At 41.5% G+C, this 24260-nt stretch overlaps 1 protein-coding gene across 1 annotated transcript in view; it reads left to right on the plus strand.

Moving 5' to 3' along the window:
• The window catches only part of LOC144696757 (A disintegrin and metalloproteinase with thrombospondin motifs 20), a 440683-nt gene that overhangs the window by 203468 nt on the left and 212955 nt on the right, over positions 1 to 24260 (plus strand). The window contains exon 12 of the mRNA XM_078568442.1: positions 20786 to 20931. Within this exon, the coding sequence (XP_078424568.1) occupies positions 20786 to 20931 (146 nt within the window). The remainder of the gene's footprint in view (positions 1 to 20785; positions 20932 to 24260) is intronic.

A 24260-nucleotide genomic window follows, 5' to 3' on the forward strand; every position in this document is an offset into this window, starting at 1 on the left:
TGATCTGCCTATTCTGCATATTCCTAGTAAACATTAGGTGTATGCCACTAGCCCCATAACCAACGTGGTATCCTGCAAACTTTGCATCAGAAGTGTGTGCGTGCGCTGCGAGCTCCATTTCGGAACTTTAACATAAACGCCACCCCTTATTTGGAAAAGGACTTGAACTTGTGAAAAAAACACGTGGGGAAGCCATTTTTTTTTGACTGCTTTTAAAATCAGCTAAGAGCTGTTTGCAGTTAGTCATCAGAAAATCAGACCACGAACTAGCTGCAAGTCATTAAGCACCAATGGTAATTAACAGTAATATCTTGAAAATGGGAGATCCCAAAGAGAGAAGGATTCCCCCCTCCAACCTGTTCCAGTTTAATGTTTGCCTGAGAACCAACCACCCAACTTTGACATCAAGAAGCCTCGCAACCTTCTGTGAACCCTTCACTTTACAAGACCTTTCCTTCAACTTTAAAACATCAAAACCATCCAAGAAACTACAAGAAACACGAGAGACTGGAGATCATAAAACAGAGACTGAGTTACCTGTAATCTGCAAAAGTGCATGATCTTTTCCTGTATCTAATCTCTATGTGCATGTGGGAACGAGTGTGCCTGATGTTGCATTTAATTCGGGGTAAGTGTGTGAGAATAAATAACCTTTATTTTTAAGCTCTTAAAAAGCTTGCAACTGAATTATTTAATTGAATACACATTCCAAGGGTTTAAAAAAAACACACACCTCTTTCCATACGATACGTGCTGATCACGGCCAGTAAGAGTGCACATACACTCTGTCCGTGACAGAGCCCAGTCAATAAAAGTTGACTTTGCAGGAGTTTTGCCTAAATGCTTGTAGAGCTGGCTTCAAGAAAGAAGCTAGCGTTTGTTTGATGGTCTTACCATTGAATTTGAAGGATGCAGCGGAGGCATTGCTGATGGAATTTCTCTAGCGTTCTTATCTGCCACTGATACACAGTCCAAATCTCACTGCAGTACCGGAGTATGGTGATGACAAGTTTTGTACACTTACAATATACCAGGGCTCACAAGTTTGACAACTTGTTGCTATGTTAGAATCAGACATCTTGGAATTGATGAGATGAAGTCTGCATTAGAGTGAAAATGAACAATGTATTGTGGTCTCTCAATGCAAGTGAAACCAGTTAGATTAAGACTTGTTTATTCATTCAGCATTCAATGACCTGTGCTAGCACATTCCAATGTACAGTATGTAATATTTCAAGTACTGAACTCCCTGCTTTCAGTTATACATATTACTTTACACAACATGTTCAAATTGCTTTTGAATCATTCCTAAAACTACCCCATGTAATTTTAACGTTGTTGTTTGTGAGAATGATGGGGCTTAACTGGATCCGACTGAGAAATGAAGAACATAATTGCTTTGACAGAGAAGTAGATGCTATTTGGGGACATGAGCTACATTCTTACCCTGTTTATCATGTGGCCTGACTTTCATTAGGAGGGTGAGTGAACCTTGTAGCCTTTCTCCCTCAGTCTGCTGACAACTTTAGGTCAAGTATAGTGAGTTCAGTGAACTACTCCTGGAATTCAGCACATATTACACTCTTTAGGCCCATGGCTTACACAGGTCCAGGATGGACTTTCCAGAAACCCTAAAAGGTTAACTGGCAAAGGTCACTCATTATCTTAAAGTGATTGGCTGGGTTTCCTTTCAGGGAATGGAAAGTAAAATTAATGGATTGGAAATATGTGAATGAATGCCCAGACTTGATGCTGTGCAGGAAAATGTGTCACAACTTATAAACTTAATGATGGTACAAAATTGAGCTTAAACCACCATTAACATTTTATGCGCGAGATGTTGGCGCCTATCGCAGCTTTGCGAGTAGCTTCCACATTACTAATGCCAAACATTGGGCCACTTGCCTTGCCAGCAACAACCCAAAAGTCCCTCTCATGTGAGGGAAATATGGTGAGGGGATGATAGCAATGATTCTGGAGTTCACAAAAAAGGCTTTTTATTGTTTTGGAAAAACCTCCTTTGGTGACAATGGGGACCATTCAAGTTTGCTTTTACCTGTCAAGCCTCCTGTGGTTTAATGGGTTTTTTTATTCATGGAATGTAGACACCACTGGCAAGGCCAGCATTTATTGCCCATCCCTGATTGCCTGTGAGAAGGTGGTGGTAAGCTGCCTTCCTGAATGCTGCTGAGTGGCTTATGCGGCCATTTCAGAGGGCATTTAGAAGTCAACCACATTGCTGTAGGCCTGGAGTCACACACAGGCCATACCAGGTAAATATGGCAGATTTCTTTCTCTGAAGTACATCAGTGAAACAGATGTGCTCTTCTGACAATCCAATAAAGTTTTAATTTTCATTTTACAACCAATTACATATTCATAGATAACCACAACTACAAACAAAGTGTAATAGTACTACCAAAAACCATAAGACGTAGGAGCAGAAGTAGGCCATTTGGCCCGTTGAGTCTGCTCTGTCATTCAATGAGATCATAGCTGATCTGATAACCCTTGATTCCCTCACTGATTAAAAACCTGACTATCACAGCCTTGAATATACCTAATGACCCAGCCTCTACAGCCCTCTGCGGTAAAGAATTCTACAGATTCACTACCCTCTGAGAGAAGAAATTCCTCCCCATCTCTTGTCTTAAATGGGCAACCCTTTACTCTGAGATTATGCCCCCTGGTCCTAGACTGTCCCACAAGGGGAAACAACCTCTCAGCATCTACCCTGTCAAGCCCCCTAAGAATCTTATATGTTTCAATAAGCTTCCTCCTCATTCTTCTAAACTCCAATGAGGAGAGGCCCAACCTACTCAACCTCTCCTCATAAGAAAATCCCTCCATACCCGGGATCAACTTAGTGAACCTTCTCTAAGCTGTCTCCGATGCCAGTATACCTCACCTTAGATAAGGGGACCAAAACAATTCATAGTACTCTAGGTGTGGCCTAACTAGTGACTTGCATAGTTTTAGCAAGAGTTCCCTATTTTTATACTGCATTCCCTTTGAAATAAAGGCCAACATTCCATATGCCTTCCCTATTACCTGCTGAACTTGTATGTTTGCTTTTTGGGATTCATGCTTGAGGACTCCCAAATTCCTCCGAGCTGTGTAGCTTTCTGCAGTCTTTCTCCATTTAAATAATATTCAGCTCCTCTATTATTCCTGTCAAAATGCATAACCTCATGTTTTCCCACATTATATTCCATCTGCCAAGTTTTTGCCCACTTGCTTAACCTGTCTATATCCCTCTATAGACTCTTTGTGTCATCCTCACCACTTGCCTTCCCACCTATCTTTGTGTCATCTGCAAACTTGGCAATAGTATATTCACTTCCCTCATCTAAGTTATTGACATATATTGTAAATAATTGTGGCCCCAGCACTGATCCCTGTAGCTTTCCACTAGTTACAGTTGCCATCCTGAAAATGCCCTCCTTATCCCAACTCTCTGTCTTTTATTAGTTAGCCCATCCTCTATGCTAATATACAACTCCCAACACCATGGACTCTTATCTTGTTATGCAGCCTTTTTTGCGGTACCTTATCAAACGCCTCCTGGAAATCCAAATATATTACATCTACTGGTTCCCCTTTATCTATCCTACTTGTTACCTCCCCAAAAGAATTCTAATAAATTTGTAAGGCATGATTTTCCCTTCATGAAGCCATGCTGACTCTGCTTGATTATATTATGCAATTCTAAATGCCCTGCTTTTACATCCTTTATAATAGACTCCAACATTTTCCCAATGACGGTTGTTAAGCTAACTGGCCTATAGTTACCCGCTTTTTGTCTCCCTCCCTTTTTCAATAAGGGCATTACATTGGCAGTTTTTCAGTCTTCTGGGACTTTTCCAGAATCTAAGGATTCTTGGAAGATTACTACCAGTGCATCCACTATTTGTGTAGCAATTCCTTTAAATTCCTAGGGTGCAACCCATCAGGTCCAGGGGACTTATCAGCCTTTAGCTCCATTAGTTTCCCTAGTACTTTTTCCTCCAGTGATAGTTATTGTATTTATTTCCTCCCTACCTTTTGCGCCTTGATTATTTAGTACTTTTGGAATGCTACTAGTGTCTTGTACCATGAAGACTGAAGCAAAGTATTTATTCAACTCCTCTGCCATTTCCTGGTTCCCCATTATTATTTCCCCAGCCTAATTCTCTAAGAAGCCTATGTTCACTTTGGCCTCTCTCTTCCTTTTTTAACGAAGCTCTTACTATCTGTTTTTATATTACTTGCTAGTTTACCCTCAAAAGTTTATTTTCCCCCTCTATTATTTATCTGGTCATCTTCTTTTGGTTTTTAAAACTTTCCTAATGCTCTGGCTTACCACTAATCATTGCCACATTGTATGTTTTTTCTTTCAATTTGATACTGTCCTTAACTTCCTTGGTTAACCATGGTTGGTTTATCCCCTTCCTAGAATCCTCCTTTCTCACTGGGATTTACCTTTGTTGTGAGTCATGAACTATTTTCTTAAACGTCAGCCATTGTTCATTAACCGTCTTATCTGCCAAACTCCTTTCCCAGTCCACTCCAGCCAACTCTGCCCTCATTCCTTTATAATTACCCTTACTTAAGTTTAGCACAATTGTTTCCGACCCAAGTTTCTCACTCTCAAACTGAATGCTAAATTCTACCATGTTATGGTCACTGTTTCTTAGGGGATCTTTTACTCTAAGATCATTTATTAAACCTACCTCATTACACATTACCAGATCCAAAATAGCCTGATCCCTGGTTGGATCCACAACATATTGCTCTAAGAAACTGTCCTGAATACACTATGAATTCTTGCTCATGGTTACCTCTGCCAATTTGATTTTCCCAATCTACATGAAGATTAAAGTCACCATGATTAATGTACTGCCTTTTTTACATGCCCTCATTATCCCCTGATTTATTCTCCACCCTACAGTATAGCTACTGTTAGGGGGCCTATAGGCTACTCCCACCAGTGTCGTCTTCCTCTTGTTGTTTCTTACCTCCACCCATATGGATTCCACAACTCCTGATCCAAGATAATTTCTTGCTATCGCACTTATTTAATCTCGTGCTAACAAAGCTACCCCACCACCTTTTCCTTCCAGCCTGCCCTTTTGAAAAGTCACATACCCCTGAATATTTAGTTCCCAGCTTTGATCTCCTTGTAACCATGTCTCCGTAATGGCTGTAAGATCATACCCATTAACCTCTATTTGTGCCGTTAATTCATTTAATTTGTTCCGAATACTACGTGCATTTATGTAAAGAGCCATTGGTTTTGCCTTTTTACCATTTTTTCCCTGTTTGACCCTATCTGCTGCTGTTTTTTTTTCAATGTTTGAACACTCTATTCCTCCCTGTCACACTCTGGGCATCATTACCTAAATAGCTGCCCTGCAATGCTGCTATATCCTTTTGCCTTGTTAGCCTACATATCCCCTCTCCAGAACCCCACCCCACCGCACCCCCCAGCCTATGTAGTTTAAAGCCCCCTCTACAGCCCTAGTTATTCAATTTGCCAGGATACTAGTCCCAACATGGTTCAAGTGAAGCCCGTCCCACCATAACAGCTCCCTTCCACCCCAGTACTGGTGCCAGTGCCCCATGAACTGAACCCCATTCCTCCCACACCAATCTTTGAGCCACGCATTCAACTCCTTGACTTTTTTTTACCTATGCCAGTTTGCCTGTGGCTCGGGTAGTGAACCCGAGATTATTACCTTGGAGGTTCTGCCTTTTAATTTAGCTCTTAACTGTTCAAATTCTTTCAGCAGAACCTCCTTTCTAGTCCTATCAATGTCGTTGGTACCAATGTGGATAACAACATCTGGATCCCTACCCTCCCACTCCAAGTTCCTCTCCAGCCCTGAGGAGATGTCCTTAACCCTGTCATCGGGCAGGCATCACCGCCTTCGGGACTCTCACTCATGGCTGCAGAGACCACTATTTATCTCCCTAATTATACTGTCCCCTACCACTACTACGTTCCTATTTCCTCCCCCCACTTGAATGATATTTCCATCTACGTCTTCCCTGTCATTGCCAGCTGCACAAACCTGAACCTTTTTGGGCTTGTGTACTAAGCATCTGAAGTGCTCCAAATGCATCCCTACAAGCAAGAAAAGTATTTTTGCTAATGCTGACTGGATAGAGATTCCCCAGATAACCACTATTTAGAAATTTACCTTTGTTTTAAAGTGAATCCATCTGCCATAAAACCGCCCTCACAGGGAGGTTTCCATTGCAGTAGGGCAGGCAGCCAATATCAGAAAGCTGCTTCAGACAACAGCTCATTGTTGGTTTTGTATCTTCACATTCTTCCTTTGAAGAATAGTGTGAAGTAGTGGAAAGATTCACAGGCTGACAAGCAGTGTGACGGGCCTTGACATGAACGCTCCTTCTGAGGCCGTTACTACCTTTATACCAGCCGATAAGATTGTTAATCTTATAGAATGAGAGGGCTTTATGAACACCCGCAACCTTTGTTTTGGAAGGGGCTGTCCGCGTCCACTGGACATGAGTCGACCAAGGATTCAGAGCCGGAGTTCTGGTCTCTGCTCACCAAGAATGTCTGGGGTTCGAATCCTGCGACATCTGAGTCGAGAGTTGGCAAAGCTAAAGCCACTCTCCAGCGCACTGATTCATCTGTCACTGCCTTTGACAACTCCAATATCTGTGAACATGTTGCACCATGTAGTTCCTTCGGACCGAAGAGCTGACATTCCTCCACTCTGGTCCCAAACAGTGCTCAAGAAACTGGTGGAATGCAGAGGAAAAGTGGGCTCCCATACTTTGCTCCCATCCTGCTCCTGCTGCAACTTTTATGCATTTTCCTAATATCTGTTCCTGATTGTGCCTAAAGATGGTGTTGTAAAGTAAATTGCATAAAAATAGAAGTTAGTGGAATTTTCAGATAGATTTCTGAACATAAAAAAATGATGGGCAGAAAAGACCAATTGGGGGCCTTTCAAGACTGACCGACAGCCTTGATACCTGGAACATCATGATTAGATCATTCTTGCTCCTCAGCAAATATTTAATCTGGCTCAAAAGTGTTGAGTGCTGATCTGGTGCAAAGAGCCCCCATAAAAACCTCTCAGTATGTGTTATGGCACAGCCAATGGTAAATGCTGAGTTGTTTAAATCCCAAAGGGAAACTTGAAATGACTGCCACAACTTGTTTTGCAGTTTGTATAAATTTCGAGATGCGTGTCTTGAATTCAGTGGTCATAAGATCACCAAGTCTTATAGGTTTTTACAAATTTATGAATAAAATTATTCATAAATTAATAATTTATTAATAAAAGAAATTATTTCAAGCACATATGTATGTCGATGAATTACGACTATAATAGCTTCTGATTCCCCTACTGAACCTGACTCCCAGTTACACTTTTGTTAAGGCAACACAAATTTTAAAAGACCTGGGCAAGGTGACACACATTACCCGGAACCAGTTGAATTCAAAGTGAGCTTTCTTAACTTCAGTTCTTTGTAGACAGCAGTTTGAGCTATAGATGCTGAAGGCTTTTCACACTTGTTAGATCTTAAAATACCTAGCCTTACACACAGCCTTTGCTCCTTTAAACATATTTTCCCCTTTGAATGCAAATTCCCATTGTTTCAGTATGTCTTTGGACTTTACCTTTCTGATAATAAAAATCTCTCATAGTACTAAATTTTACCAGTAACCTCTGGGAAAAATAAACACACTGTTTCTAAACTTCACCTGGCTAGGTGCCACATTTCACCCCTTCTTTGAAAACAATCTAGTCTGGTTTATTTAAAAATGCAAATGTTCCCTTGACACCTATGTTTATCTTCTTAACATTTCAAACCTAGCTCATCTTCTACCACATCAAAGCCTTCAGATCAACTGCCTTTAATCCAATTATGTCTCTCTCACACACATACAGACACAGATACCACTATTTTACAATAAATTCCAATAACGTTATGAGAATTATTATATCTTTCTGACAGCATGAGTTGTCAGAGATGCTGGGGGGAGAAATTCATTTGTGGCAGTGCTTTGCAGACATACGTTGATTCCCTATAGGGGCAGACAATGCTGTGGGCTACCTGCACAGTGTTCTTCATTGATATAGATGAAAGCCGTATGCGCTGCATAGATAGTGGCCTGCAGCTCAACCTATCCCCGGGGAATCAGGATATATGCAAACGGATTTCTTTCCCATCTGTCTTAAGGGACAAGCTGGTATTCTAATGATAAGTCTTTATTTGTGACCTTTTGAATAAAAGTAAGGTCTTGCTGTTTCAGTACTTGCTACTCATTTCACCTTGAATCTGCTTGCCGATATGGCTTACTTGGATGCAGAGAACGGGGAAACACCATAAGCCCAATTAAAAGCTGCTGAATTCATTAACTTAGCCCTCATCTGCTGTATCTCTACCACAAGAAATCCCCTCTTCCCCCATTCTTTCTACTACAACTATTTATCTAACCTTAAATATAAAGAGAAGCCTTTGTTAAATCAGCACCATCTCCTATTCCCACACCATCATTCTTAATACCCACATTCAACTGTCCATTCCTCCACCTATTGTTTGACACTGTGGTCTCACGCCGATATCATGCTCATGCTAATTGGTTTCCTCATTGTTGCCCTATGTGTAGTGTTAATGATGATTAATCCTCTGGCATGTTTCCCAGATGTAACTCAGATGTTCCCCAGGGCTTTTATTTCTGCATCCTTTTTCCTATCAATGACCTCCACCAATCAAAATCTTTTGCTCATGACTACACCTCACATTCATTAAATTCTTAACATTACACACCCTCGTTGCACATATTTCATTGTAATACAATGTTGGATCTTTACACCTTGGTCTCATCTTATGCCCTTGATCGGGACAATGAAAATCTAATTTCTTTGAATTTTTCAAAGGCATAACCTCAGATTTATTTCCAGCTGCCAGAGGAACCTCAGGACTGGATGATCACCATTGTCCCGACTGCACTGGTTTCTTGGGTCAGGGGCCATTATCTATGCATGAAAGGCCCCTGGGAACTCTGCACACTGCTACAACCTAGTAAAAAGCAGCAGTGCTGAAGTGAGATATACACTGCGCCACCAGAAGAGGAGGGGATAAACTTAGAAGAGCCCTGAATAACTATGGCATTTTCACCTCCAGATTCAGCTGTTAGAATCCATTCCAGGCAGCATCTCACCCTCCATCCTCTGTAAGCCTCAGTTAATCCAAAATTCTGCACCCATAGCCTATGCTGCATCAAATCCTACTCATCCATCACCTATGGTCTTTCAGACCACCAACTGACTCCTAGTTCCTCAAATGCTTCAAATTTAAAGTGTTTAAATCCTCCATATACCTGAAGCCAGTCTGAAATTTGTACACAGCCCCTATATGTGGAAAGGTTCTTCAAATATCTCTCTTGCATTCCTGAACAAGTTTTAAGAAACAAAGGGAGTTGCCTGAAATGCAATTTATTTCACATCTTGAGATTCCAACCTTTCTTCATTGGAACTTCTTTGCCTCTGCATTTTGTTGATACTATAATCAATGCTCCTTTGAACTTTTCTGACTCGTTAACTCCTAACCATAAAGTGCATTGCTTGACATATTCCTTCTCCTCCCTGCACCCTCACTGTCTGATAGTGAGACTCTTGCTGTAACTTATTCTTCCCAAGACTTCAAGAAATATCTTCTTATCCTTCTCGGTCTTTTCCTCCTCCCACAGATTTTTAGGCTTTTTAACCAGATTTGTCATGAGTTAATCATTACCTCTTGATATTTATGCAAAGCCAGATGGAAAAAGTTCCAATCAGTGTCACCCTTCAGCTCAAATAGTAAATCATGACTTCCTCACCAGCCCTGAAAAAAACTCTAAAGTTACACAACTTAATGTTATATTTTTATTTTTGAAGTTCTCCAAATGTTGCCCATCCATTTTAAACAAAACTGAATCTTCACCCCATGTAATATTGGCAAGCGAATCCCAAAGTTAAAAAGCTTCATATCTGGAAGGAGAAACTGGTTTTAGATTTTGAGAAACTCTGCAAAAATAAATAGCAAAGCGAGTGTTTGTTGTAACCTATCAACCTATAATCCATGAACCTATCGAGATTCTTGGAATAAAATCCCAATAACCACACAGCTTCTGACTCTGTTAAAGGCATTAGATTATAGAAAAGCTTGCATTTTTAGAGCTCCTTTCACAATTTCAGGGTGTGCATTTCCAAAATATTTTAATTATATCCAAAGTATAGCCATTGCTGTAATGTAGAAAACATGGCAGCCAATTTTTGCACAGCAAGCTCCCATAAATAGCAATGAAATAAATGACTGGGATATCTGTTTTAGGGAATGGTTGGGAGCTCAGTGTTGGTCAGGTCACTGGGAGAATTCAGCTGGCTCTTCCCCAAAATTGTGTTGTGGGATTTTTCACAACCTTGCTGTTCTATTTAACCCCGAGGTCAGCTTTGAACCACAACCCTCATGACCAAGACTGCCTATTTCTACACCTGTATCTGCCCCTGCCCTATTCATCTGTGTTGAAACCCTCATCCATGCCTTTGCTAATTCCAGACTCAACCATTTCATATTCCTCTTTAAACTTCAGCTCATTCAAAGGTCTGCTGTTCATGTACTAGCACAAATCCGGACCTGTTCGTACATCAGCCCTGTGCTCACTGACCTGCATTGGCTTGGGGTCTGGCAATAGGCAGGATCATCCCAGATTTGCTGAAAGTGCGGTAGCGGGTGGGAAAAATGTTGTTTTACCTGCCGGCCGCAATGGCGGGTTTTTGTGCCATATCGTCCCATTCCCGCCTCATTAATTGTGCAGCCACAGGCAAGATGCCGTCTCACTGGTGGACGGCCTCCGATTTGCCTGCCATGCTGTCACCTTGCCGCTTCCGCACGCAGGGCATCATATTTAAACTGCAGCCTCTTGCACAATTCTCAATACTTGCAGCGCAGGACTGATTCAGTGAAGACATGACCCCAAAAGCCAAGAAGAGTGCAACCCCTGATTCAATGATGCATCCCTGGGATGCCTTCTGGATACCATGGAGGCCCATCATGATGTCCTCTACCCAGCTCTGGCCGCAGAGGCCCATCAGTCTCACCACTCCATCTTGGGAGACTGTGGCAGAGGTGGTCAATGCCAATGCTGCACACAAGAGGTCGGCCATCCAGTGCAGAAAATGGATGAATGATCTCATCCATGTCACCAGGGTAAGGCAACCGTCTCATCACTCTAAACTCACACACTCATAGGGTCATCATACATTCACTGGCATCTCACTCACTGCCAGCTCAAAGGACATCAGCTCTCACACACCCTCACATGTCTATCTGGCCTTATCTCCTCTGGAGACTGTCTCCTCAGCCCTCACCATCTTGAGGCCACTTGCACAGATCAACACGTGTTCCCCCACACACCCTGGGATACCCCACTTCACCAGTACAGCCCTCACCCCGCAGCCTCTTCCTTTACTTGAGGCCAATTCCCCCCCACTCTTTCCCAAGCAAGCCTAGCCCTGCAGCCATTGAAAAACTACCCCCCGCTTTACGGCTGGTCTTCCAGGTAGAGACCTGCCAGTGAGTCCCCTAAAAGTGATGTGGTATTGCCTGTGAAGCCTGACGCTGATGGCTTTGAGTATTTCCTGAAGCAAGGTAGGCAAACTAAGCTCAAATCCTGACCGAAGCGCGTCTCACCAGGTGCATGTCACTTATGTACAGTAGTGAAAGACATTGGCGTTCAATCACGCACACGTGCCTGGATGATCCAGCGTGGGGCGATGATTCCGGCGAGCAGGGCTTAAAATGAGATGCTAACCCAGAGGTGGGGAACCTTTTCCTTATCACAGGCCATTCACACAGAGACAAAATCAGCCGCAGGCCACACACACACAAAATAAACTTAATTTAGTTTTTTAAAGAGAGTACAAAAACATTCAACTCAACTGCTGTTTTAATGCGATGGCTGAATTTGAATATTATACTGTTAAATATTATTACAGTAATTTAGCTGACACTTTGATCCAAAGCAATTCGTAACCATGATGATAAATGCTATTTTGAAGCTGCTACTGCCATAGGTCTATATTTTTAGAAATCTTGCTGTGGGCCGGATGAAATTGAGGAATGGGTCGGATCCGGACCATGGGCCATAGGTTCTCCATTCCTGTGCTAAAGTATTGGAATTAGGTTCCCAACATGTGGTGGCGGGAAACACGACCCGCCACTGATGGGTGGAGTGGATAATCGCACACTGGTTTCATGACAATGTGAAACTGATTTTTGGCCTTCTCGCCATACACATTGTGTGTGTCGTTCCCCTCCACCGTCTGCCATGACACCCAACGGGGCCCGAAAATTCCAACCGATATAATTTAAAACATTTTTGTCCTTCTGTTCAAATCTCTCCATGGATTTGCACCCCTCCCCCCTCCCCCGACCCAATCTCTGTTACCTCTTGTAGCCCTACAACCTTCTGTAATCCTCCAATTATGGCCTCTTGTGTATCCCCGATTTTAATTGCCCCACCATTGGTGGCGGTGCCTTCAGCAGCCTAGGTTATAAACTCTGGAATTCTCTACCTAAACCTTTATGTCTCTCTTTCTCCCACTTTAAGACTTTTTAAAAACCTACCTGTTCTGATCTATTATGTCTCTGGCCCATGCCAAATTTTGTTTGATATCCCAAGTTGCTTCACAGCAGCTTATTTTACTATGTTTGAGGCACTAGATAAAAGTTACTGTTTACATCCACCTGAGAAGGCAAACTAAGTCTTAGTTTTAATGTCTCACTCGAAAGGCAGCACTTCCAACAGTGTTGCACTCCCTTGGTACCAGTGGTTCCTCTAAGCTGTAGGGGTGCACAGCAATTGGGAATGTGCCATGCAGGGGACAAACAAGCAATGTTACCTTTAAGATGAACACATGCGTGGCTGTGCTGCAACCTTAAAGAGGCCAACAGTGCAGTGAGCCTCCTGCCAAGAGGATTAGAGGACCCGTTGCTTGAGACTGCACTGGACTATCAGGCTGGATTTTGTGGTCAAACTTTTGAAGTGGGACTTGATCTCACAACCCGTCTGATTCAAAACTAAGAGTGCTACTGTTGAGTCAAGGCTCACACCTTATTATGTATGCTCACTGTTTCCTTCTATTATTTCCTATTGCCAGTGTCTTCCTAACTTTACAGCAGCATCTCTATCTGTACAAATTGGGGACTCTGCAGCTGAGAGAATCCATTGTTATTTGGCTGACAACTATTTCATTGAATATAACTCCATATGATGAGACTGCAGTATATAGCAAAGGGGTAAAATCGGATAGATTGAGTGCCAGGTGGATGAACTGCTCATTTATTTAGATTCATTTAAATATTGCATTAGATGGCTGTTGGACTTAAAAGGACAAAACTCACAAATAAAATGACTACAAGAATTCAGAAAATGACATTCTTCAGTTAATACAAGGATATTTTGAATTAATTTAGAGTAAAATAATGACCAGGAATTTTGGCTGTTTTATTGTTTCAAGTTTTTCTCTGTTGCTAGGAGTTCACCAGTGTGTCCATCTCACTCTCTCTCTTAAACAAAAACAGAATTACCTGGAAAAACTCAGCAGGTCTGGCAGCATCGGCGGAGAAGAACACTGTGCTACCAGACCTGCTGAGTTTTTCCAGGTATTTCTGTTTTTGTTTTGGATTTCCAGCATCCGCAGTTTTTTGTTTTTATCACTCTCTCTCTTTCCTCTTTCTGTCTCTCTTCCCAACAGATGGTCAGTGTGCCTCTTTTTTTCTCACTCTAGTTACTCAGTATCCTCATCTCTCTCTGTTCCCAACAGATGGTCAATGTGCTACTTTCCTTTTCTTTTCCTCCCAACATTAGAGCACTCCTTGGTGCAGCAGAACCTCAACATTATCGGTAGGTGATTCCCTACATTTTGGTGGATAAAAGTTCTGCCAAATGCAGTATTTTTAATAATGATCAACAGTGCTGTATAAGATGGAAGGAGACATCTAACATGTTGTGATTGCACTGGCTTTTTGCTAGAACAGCCCAAAACTAATCCCACTGCCCTGCTCTCTCTGGAGAGCCTCCTATATCTTCCTGTACCTCAAATATTTATCTATTCTTCTCTTAAAGGATGTTCTGGCCTCTGTGCAAAATGTTCCTTTCATTCACAACTCTATGCTAATGTATTGACTGTATGTACTTATAAATATTATCCTGAATGATTAGCTGTTATACTCAAAAACAAAAGATATGGTATTTACAGGCTGTGAGTTTTATATGTTTGCATATGTGTGCTTCACTCTCATTAGAGCCCAGTTCTTGAGAGCTATATGTTTTGTGTATCAAAATGAAGGGTGTGCTTTGAGAGATATCTGCCCAGCAGCAAAATAATGTTGGAACAAATTCTATGTTGCCGCAAAATTTTAGAATTAAGTTTGACTGTGATAAGAACAACATAAAGGCAGGACTGAGAAACTCCCTTTCAGCATACCGAAGCTCATCCCTCCAGGACATTAACTATCCCAAACTGACATCACATCCCTTTTGAATAAACCCAACGGTCTATCCTAAACCTTGCCATTCTTTGAGTACTGATTTCTTCTTTCACAATTGATTGCTACTTCACATCAACTTCTTTTTAATACGCCATTAGTTTATTTTGAAGTAATTTAGGTTAACCTCAGTCTTTAATATTTTATATCCTTAATATTTTATATCCTTCACTACAGTTTGCCCTTTAATAGTTTTCATTCTAGATTGTAAATTTTAAAACTTCTGCCTTTGTTCCTAATGAAATTTTGTTTTGAAATGGCAATTTATTGTGGATTTACTCCTCAGGCCATGTATCATACCACTGCCAAGAGGCAGCAGGCTACTAGGTCGCTACTCATGGTGTTAACAGCTGCATGAGAGCAGCAAGGATGCTGCAGCTTCTCTCCCTTCCACTCCACCCCCACTCATCCTTTGCTCCCTTTTAATACAGGCCAGGGCCTAGTGGTGGTGCCTCTCCTGAATGTACAGTGGGCATGGAGAGCCTGTGTGGGGCTTTGTCAGCACATTGTCTTCTCCTTCCACTCCAATGCACAAACAATTGGAGGGCAAATAAGTAACAGCAACTTGCATTTATATAGGGCATTTAAAGTCATAAACCATGCCAAGACCCTTCACAGGAATGTTGTCAAACAGAATTTGACTGTTGTAAACTGAAGTGTAAAAAGTTTGATTTTAATTTCTTCTTTTGGTTCCTGAAAGCTCATTGAAGTAGAAACCTTGGTGTCTCCATATGGTTCACTTTCCAAGTCCTCATGCCACCAGTTTAGACCCTCGTATATCTCAGTGACGTGACCATTGCTGTTTTCCGTGGTTCAGTTTGATTTTCGCCAGAGAATTTTTAAAAATTCCAACACCCTGTTGTTAGGATTTGCCATATGTCACCAAAATGATTCTTGTAGACTGAAGACTCTGTGTTGCTCATTTTCTATTACTGTGTTTGTGATGAGAAGGGTAAGTTACAATCGGAGTAAAAGTGAACTCTCAAGTGACATTGTATCGTTGCACCTCGTGATCCATGTGTAAGAGTTTAATCTGATTGTACTTTTTGGTGATAGCGATTTTGAAATGTTTTGGAATGTTCTTACAGATATTTTATGAATAAAGTATATTTTAAAAAAAGTGAACTCTCAAGTGACAAAGCTATTATTGAAAAAAATAATCTATTACCTGAGCATCAGATAATTTGTAAAGCAAGGGCTCATAAATTAGAGTCACATTCCTGTGAAGCTTGATAGAAAGGAATGCAAATCAGGGAACTTATCACTTGGGTTATCTTCCAACATATATAAACAATCTCCACTGTCAGTCACAATTGTTTATTGAGACAGTTAAACCAGCTGGCAGAGGTACTTCTCCCCAATCTTGATGTTATGTGATGCAGATAACGCTACCTGCAGAATCATAGAATGGTTACAGCTCAGAAGGAGACCATTCGGTCCATTATGTCCATGTCAGCTCTCTGCAGTCTGGTTCCACATCTTGTACTCTTGGGGATCTAATTCCAGTGGAAACTGCTCTGCAATGGGAACGATCCCACTTGTGATGCTTTCACTACTAGGCATACTTGTCACACTAGAAGATTTGCTACACACAGTTACTACAGAATCATGTGCATGATGTGGCACTGCATGGTGGGTCGTTGATCAAAGAAACAGATTATCTTGCCCTGCGAGTAATGATTTCCTCACTTAATGACACTGAGCTGAGTATTCCCCACACAGAATCTGCCCTTTTTGTGCCCCTCTTCCGACTCCAATCATTCTCATTTGCCAAATGATGCTAAGTGCAATATTGCTGTATATTGTTGACAATATTCTAGTTCAGCAGAGCTGAATCTCTATTGGACACGTCAACGTGGAGTCATTCTGTATATTTATTTACAGACAGTAACTGTATGATATGACTATTGACAAACAGGAAAATCTGAATTCTGAAAAAGGTTAATGACTGATGCCACGACTCACTGAGGATAGTGAGCCAGTGAGAATATTAAGCCCCACTGTTCCCCAAGCCGCAACAAATGTGAAAAGTTTGACCAAACCACCAGATTTAATTTAGGTTAACAGAATACGAGCACCAGGTTTGTAAACTTAATAAGTAAATAACTGTTTATTGAATAAATTGTCTTTAACTAGCGGCAAAAGAAAGAAATATGAACTGCTAATTTCTAACACTATAACCTAAACTCTACCCCCTTCTTAAATCCCTATACACACACACACACACACACACACACAAGACACATAAGAGACACAAGCCATGGATTTTAAGGATGGGGTAAAACCGTTCAGTAGCACCAATTCTGAGTACAGGATTCGATGGGTTAATTTTGATCAATATCTTCCAAATTCCTTTCAGTTCTTGTTGATGACACGAGGTGGTCTTCCAGCACTTTCAGTATTTAGTTCACTGGTTGAGAACTTGCTTTTCAATATCTCTAACAGTGTTTTTCCCCTTTTCCTTTTTACAGGGGTTTCCTCAGAGAGAGAGCACATTATAGCGAAATGATGAAGAGAGATTTTTGATGTTTTCTCTTTTCAGGCCAGGAGCTTTCTTTTTTTTTTGCACTGTTACCACATAAAGCCTTGGTCACCTGGTCAGGAGCCAATTAAAATGCTGTTGCCAAGCAGCTCCCTTGGTCCAGGAGTCCTTTCTGGCACCATCTTTACAACAGTCCAACCAAAGTAAAAAGTTATGTTCCTTACACTAGGTCCCATGTTTCTCACAGGCTAGAAAAACAGGACTGCAGTTCTATAGTCCTATCCCTAACCTGTGCTTCCCATTGAGTATGGCTCTCACTAGGAACACGGGATGGATTGATTCACCCGTAAAAGCAATTCTGCAAGACAGCTCAGGCAGGAAGAGCAACTGACACCCAGTTGACCAGTTACATGAAGAGCTGTTGAGTAGAAACCCTTATCAGCTTCTAACAGTTGGAATATTTCTCAAGAATAGAAAATCCTAACTTATGGGCCAGGAAAACTTGGCTATATAGTCTCTCTATATTTGAGAACATCATCTTGTTAACTGTGCAGCAGAATGGATAATGGTTGTGAATGGCCTATTGCCCAGGTCCCCTCCATACATCCAGGTGTGTGTATGTGCATGTGTGTAAGTAACGGTGAATAAGGATGCAAATAGAAAGCAACTATATCTTCATGAGGTACAATATAGTTGGAGTGATGAATGTACTCAGTGCTTGCTACACGGCACATAACCTAGATTGGAAGAAATTTGCCCATTTTTGTTGTGTATGAAGATTTCTTTTAATGTGCAGTAGAATAAATTACATCTTTGATCATTTTACACTGGTCTTTTCACATTTTCAGTAGTGGTAACACATGTTTTTGGATTAAATTTGGACTGGTATTTTCCTGTTATAATTGCTGTGCAGATGGTAATCAGCAATCAACAAAGTGACTTAAAGACGAAAGGTCAACTTTGTACCTATGGAGATGACTTGTACTTTAATCTGTTCTGGATGTAAAACTGTGGCCTGAATTTTTGGTCCTGAGTTGGGAGGGTAGAGTCAGGAGAATTCGCAGCTCCTTGAACCTGATTCATGAAAAACTGCCCCAGAAGTTCTGATTTTCATTCCAGGGAAGGGATGTAGCTGCAGTTCGGCTTGTGCCCCTAGAAACAGTTCGGAGGCAGCACGGGCTGCCGGATGAGGAGGCGGGCTGGGCGGAAGGCTGGCCTTGGTGATTCAGCACTTGGTCCAGTTGTGAAAAAAGCAATAAATAAAAAACAGCCCTCTTGCCCTCATCCCCTTATGCCCCACACACTCACCATGTCCCATCAATGCCAAAACATGCCACCTCATGCCCCCACCCACCCATGGCCCCCCATACCCTCCATGCCAACCTATGACCCTCTACCCACCCTGCCTCTCCAAAAGGATGTGCAAAGTCCCTGTTTGCCCCACCCCACCCCCTGCAAAATTGGTGGGGGCCATGTTCGAGGATGGGACTTATGGATTCAGGCCTCTGGCGCCATTTTCACTGTGACAGAGAGCTTCTCCATCTGTGCTAAAAATCAGGCCATTGTGTTTCTTCCCACTACCAAAGATCATAGGGTTACTTTCTCTCTGCTTTCTCTCTTCTCCCTTTGTGTTGCCAAATATCTCCTGATGCTTCTCCAAGAGGAGCTGGAGCAAACACAAGAAAGAAGAATCCCATCCAGATTAGGTGGAAGTGACATAACTGCACCTTCTGCCTCACTTTGTTCTGTGTGCATTGGGTGGACACCTATTTGGAGCTTCTTTTACTGATTCTGGGCCTTGGGCCTTGGGCCTTGCTCCCAGTTTTGTTCAGATCGGAGGATCTGGGTACAGCCTTGGCTCCAACTATTGCAGCCAGGCAGATAGTAAATTGTATAAAAGCAAAATACTGTGGATGCTAGAAATCTGAAACAAAAACAGAAAATGCTGGAAAAACTCAGCAGGTCTAACAGCATCTATAGAGAGAAAAAAAACATAGTCATATGGACTCAAAACGTTAACAGATAGAGAATTGTGCCCAATCTGCACAATCAGGCCCTTCTCGCTACAGATTGTGAATGACAGAAGCTGTTGTGTAAGGACTCTTGAGCATGTAGCAGCTTTTATCATTGTGTAAAGCCTCTTGGGCCATTCACCACTTTCACCGTTATGTAAGGCCTCCCAAATCTACAGCAGCAACTCACTTCCATCCTAAAACCTCCTGGTAAAGTAGGGCCCTTCCCAGACTTGTGCCTGAAACAGGGAAATATCCAGCAAATCTGCCTATGTAATCAATTGCTAATTGTATGAAGGCACTCTCATGAGCTGAGTATATGTGATTGAAGTGTGGCAGTTGGTGAATTATAACCAGGCCTGACACTACACATACTTTACAGTAGGTGTTGCACATACTGATCAGAAGCTTAATCCCTGGTTGAGACCAATGGCTCTGCCCCAGTATTGCAATGTGAGAGTTGCTCTTGTTACAACCTGGTGAGAGGGGTTGAATGGCTCCCTCTTTTCCCTCTCCTTGTTTGATTGCAACAGGATTTTTTTGTTTGAAATGGATTTACTTCCCAATTCAGTGAGTACTTCACTGTTTACGCGTTGTGATGATAAAAGAACTAATAAGATAGGTTTTATTGAGTTTAACAAAGAGGTTAGCGTTATTATACTTAAATTGGCCTAAGTAAAGTACAAAAATAGTGACTTCCGTGCACGCGCGTACCCACATCCACACACACATATACATACATGCACACAAACACACACGTGCGGACATGCACGCACACACAAGCGCATACACATAAACGCGTGCATACACACACACAGAATACAGGTTACAGAGAGGGGAAGGAGAGTTTGACCAAATTAGAGTCCATAAAAAAAGGAAAAGAATGGACAGTCTGTAGTTTGGTGACTCAGCTGGCATCAGGCTGAATTTGATATTCTTGATGTTTCCGATTTAAAGGTGTAGATGATTGAGTTGGTGGTTTTTCGGGAGACAGTAGTGCTGGATTAAATTCTTTTACGAAATCTCTGTCTGCAGCAAAGTGTCTCTTGATGGTCACAGTCAGCAAACAGGGCTCAAAGCTTATCAGGTGGGTTGGAGAAAAAAGGGAGACAGGAAGGATCCCACTTAGGTCATCTTTCTAAATTACTTGTCCTCAGTTCTTCCGGGAAAACATGTGCTAAAAACATACAAAGGATTGGCTTGTCATGTGACCTTCCTTCGCCAACTGCCGGGAGATTCAAAAAAAGACATTGTCCGTGTATTCCAGAGGTGACTTAATTGGCTCATGTCTGGAAACTCACTCAGCCAGAGTCCCCTTGTCCAAGTGATTAATCTTAATGGCCTGTCTCCAATAATTCAATACCTCAAGTGATTACCACAGATACTTTGCTGATGAGACAGGAGATGTGAGTCTGTCATACTCCCCTGAAGTCATTATCTTTGGGTTTTGCAGACAGACAGACTGACTCCACTCCAGTGAATTAGAATGTGGAATGTATAATGCAAATTGGGTTTAGCCATCTTGGGCTGAGATTTCAAATCACTATAGTCTTTTGTTTAAAAAGTCTGTTTTTAAAAGTTCAATTTATGTTTCCAGCTGATGGATTAAAAATCATTATGTGACGTAAAGCACGTACTTAAAAAAATTTCCAACAGCGATATTCCATGAAGTGCGTGCTCTCTCAGCCACTGCGCACTGGTTAAAATACAGTTTTTGTTTCATTTGATGCAGCACTGTCAACATGGACTTTGTGTGAACAAGGAGATTGCAACGAGGCCAGTGAATGGAGAATGGGGACCCTGGGATTCATATGGAGCATGCTCAAGAACATGCGGCGGAGGGATAAGGAGTGCAGTAAGAGAGTGCAACAAGCCAGAGTAAGTTCCTCTTAATCGTTGTGGACCAGGTGGTTTAAAAGTGCTTTTCTGTGGTAGGCAACTTGTGGCAGTGAATTCAGGTTCCTAAACTGCACATGCTCCAAACAACTGGCTGCGGGTCAAATGGTCAAATGTAACACTGCTGGGGATATATCCCAAGACAGGCTGAGAACTATTCTTTTTAACTCATCTTCCAGGCAATCGATTTGGGTTGCTGCCGGCTGCAGAAGATCACAGTTTCAGAAACATGCTGCGTTGACGTGTTAGAAAAGTACCTTGAAAACCATTTGTTTCCCACCTTCCAAAAAGACATTATTAAACCATTATTTAACACCTTCAACCAAGGCTGTTGACATGACCTTTATTGCAAGCTATTTAAGGAAGGAAATTACATGCTCTTTAACACTAGGCTTCTCAAATAAATGGCAACGTTGACAAACTGTGGAGAAATGCTAGTGCTTCTTTGTTCAACCTCCATACACAAAAAGAAATGTTCAGCCATGCAATAGGGCAGGAATACCGAAGGGCAATCTCTCTTTTGGAGTTCTGTGCCATGTGAGGTCACTTTGATAAGGGGATATTCCCATGTCGACGATCATACAGTATTTCTTTTTCTCCATGTTTGTAGTGATCTGTCTGCTTCCCTTATCTTGTCTTAATTGGTGTTTATGTTTTACAGATGCATTGAAATTTAACATTTTTGTTGCTTTGCAGAGAAATTTAGAACTTTTTAAAAATTCACAATGTGATTCAAACACCTTTCACGTGGATTTTGTTGTGCATTTTTGGACTCTGTTTTCTAAAGCATTAAAAGACTTGTGTTATAATGGAATGGAGGCTCCACTCCTCAGCTGCCCACATTGTCTGCGAGTGTACATTCTGACATTTGCCACCATGCGAACAAGATGCAGGAGTAGGCCATTCAGCCCCTCGAGTCTGCTGTGCCATTTCATAAGATCATGGCTGATCTGATAGTAACCTCAAATCTGCATCCCACCTACCCCTGATAACCTATCACCCCCTTGCTTACCAAGAATCTATCCACCTCTGCCTTAAAAATATTCAAAGACTCTACTTCCACCACCTTTTCAGGAAGAGAGTGCCAAAGACTCACGACCCTCTGAGAGAAAAAGTTTTGCCTCATCTCCATTTTAAATGATGACCCCTTATTTTTAAACTGTGACCCCTAGTTCGAGATTCCCCCACAAGAGGAAATATCCTCTTCACATCCACCATGTCAAGACCCCTCAGGAACTTATATGTTTCAATCAAACTGCCTCTTACTCTTCTGAACTCCAGCAGATACAAGCCTAGCCTGTCCAATCTTTCCTCATAAAACAACCCACCCATTCCAGGTACTAGTCTGGTAAAGCTTCTTCTCTGAACTGCTTTCAACGCATTTACATCTTTCCTTAAATAAGGTGACCAATACTGTACACAGTACTCCAGATGCGGTCTCACTAGTGCTCTGTATAACTGAAGCATAACCTCCCTACTTTTGTATTGAATTCCCCTCGCAATAAATGATAACATTATATTAGCTTTCCTAATTACTTGCTGTGTCTGCATTCTAGCCTTTTGTGATTCATGCATGAAGACACCCAGATCCCTCTGTATTTCAGAACTCTGCAATCTCTCACCATTTAGATAGTATGCTTCTCTTTTATTCTCCCTGCCAAAATGGACAAAATTCACATTTTCCCACATTGTACTGTATTTGCCAGGTCTTTACCCATTCATTTATATCTTGTTGAAGCCTCCTTTTGTCCTCTTCACAACCTACTTTCCTACCTATCTTTGTGTCATTAGCAAATTTGGCAACCATCCCATCCATCCCTTCATCCAAGTCATTTATATAAACTGTAAACAGTTGAGGTCCCAGCACTGATTCCTGTGACACACCACTCGTTACATCTTGTCAACCTGAAAAGACCTATTTATGCCTACTCTTTGCTTCTTATTAGCCAGCCAATATGCTACCCTCTATACCATGAGCTTTCATTTTACACAATAACCTTTGATGTGGTATTTTATCAAATGCCTTCTGGAAATCTAAGTACAGTGCATCCACTGGTTTCCCTTTATCCACAACACATGTTACTTCCTCAAAGAACTCCAATAAGTTGGTTAAACAAAATCATGTTGACTCTGCTTGATTAACTTGAACTTATCCAAGTGCCCTGCTATAGCTTCTTTAATAATAGCTTCTAATATTTTCCCTATGACAGATGTTAATCAACTGGCCTGCAGTTTCCTGCTTTCTGTCTCCCTCCCTTTTTGAATAAAGGAGTTACATTTGCTATCTTCCAATCTGATAAGATCTTCCCCGAATCTAGGAAATTTCATAAAATTAAAACCAATGCATCAACTATCTCACCAGCTACTTCTTTTAAGACTTTTAAAGGATGAAGTCCATCAGGATTTGGGCACTTGTCAGCCCGCAGCTCCAACAATTTACTCAGCACCACTCCTCTGGTGATTGTCATTTTCCTGAGTTCTTCCCCCACCCCCCTTCCATTTCCTGATTTATAGCTGCTTCTGGGATGTTACTTGTATCGTCTATAGTGAAGACTGTTGCAAAATACCTGTTCAGTTCACTTGCCATTTCCTTTTTTTCCATTATCAATTCTCCGGACCCACTTTCTATAGGACCAGCGCTCACTTTGTTAACTTGTTTCTTTTTAAAATATTTGTACTACTTACTATCTGTTTTTAGATTCCTGGCTAGCTTTCTCTCGCACTGTAATTTTTCCCTCCATATTAATCTTTTAGTCATCCTTTACAGTTCCTTATATTCTGTGCAATCTTCTGACCTTCCACCTATCTTTGCACAATTATAAGCTTTTTCTTTAAGTTTGATACTATCTTTAACCTTTCTAGTTAACCACGGATGGTGTGTCCATCCCTTGGACTTTTTCTTACCTGCTAGAATGTATCTTTTCTGTATATTCTGAAATATCCTCTTAAATGTTTGCCACCGCATCTCTATTGACCTATCCCTTAACCTAATTTGCCAATTCATTTTAGCCAGCTCTGCTTTCATGCCCTCATAATTGCCTTCATTTAATTTTGAAAACATAGTCTCGGACCCATTCCCCTCTCCCTCAAACTGAATATAAAATTCAATCATATTATGGTCACTGTTATCGAGGAGCGCCTTCACTATGAGATCATTAATTAATCCAATCTCTTTGAATAATACTAGGCTTAGTATAGCCTGCTCTCTGGTTGGCTCCTGCACGTGCTGTTCTAAGAAACATTCCTGGAAACATTCTATGAACTCCTCATCTAGGCTATCTTTGCCCATCTGACTTTTCCAGTCTATATGT

Source organism: Cetorhinus maximus, chromosome 22 (assembly GCF_964194155.1).
Source record: "Cetorhinus maximus chromosome 22, sCetMax3.hap1.1, whole genome shotgun sequence".
NCBI classification, from domain to species: domain Eukaryota; kingdom Metazoa; phylum Chordata; class Chondrichthyes; order Lamniformes; family Cetorhinidae; genus Cetorhinus; species Cetorhinus maximus.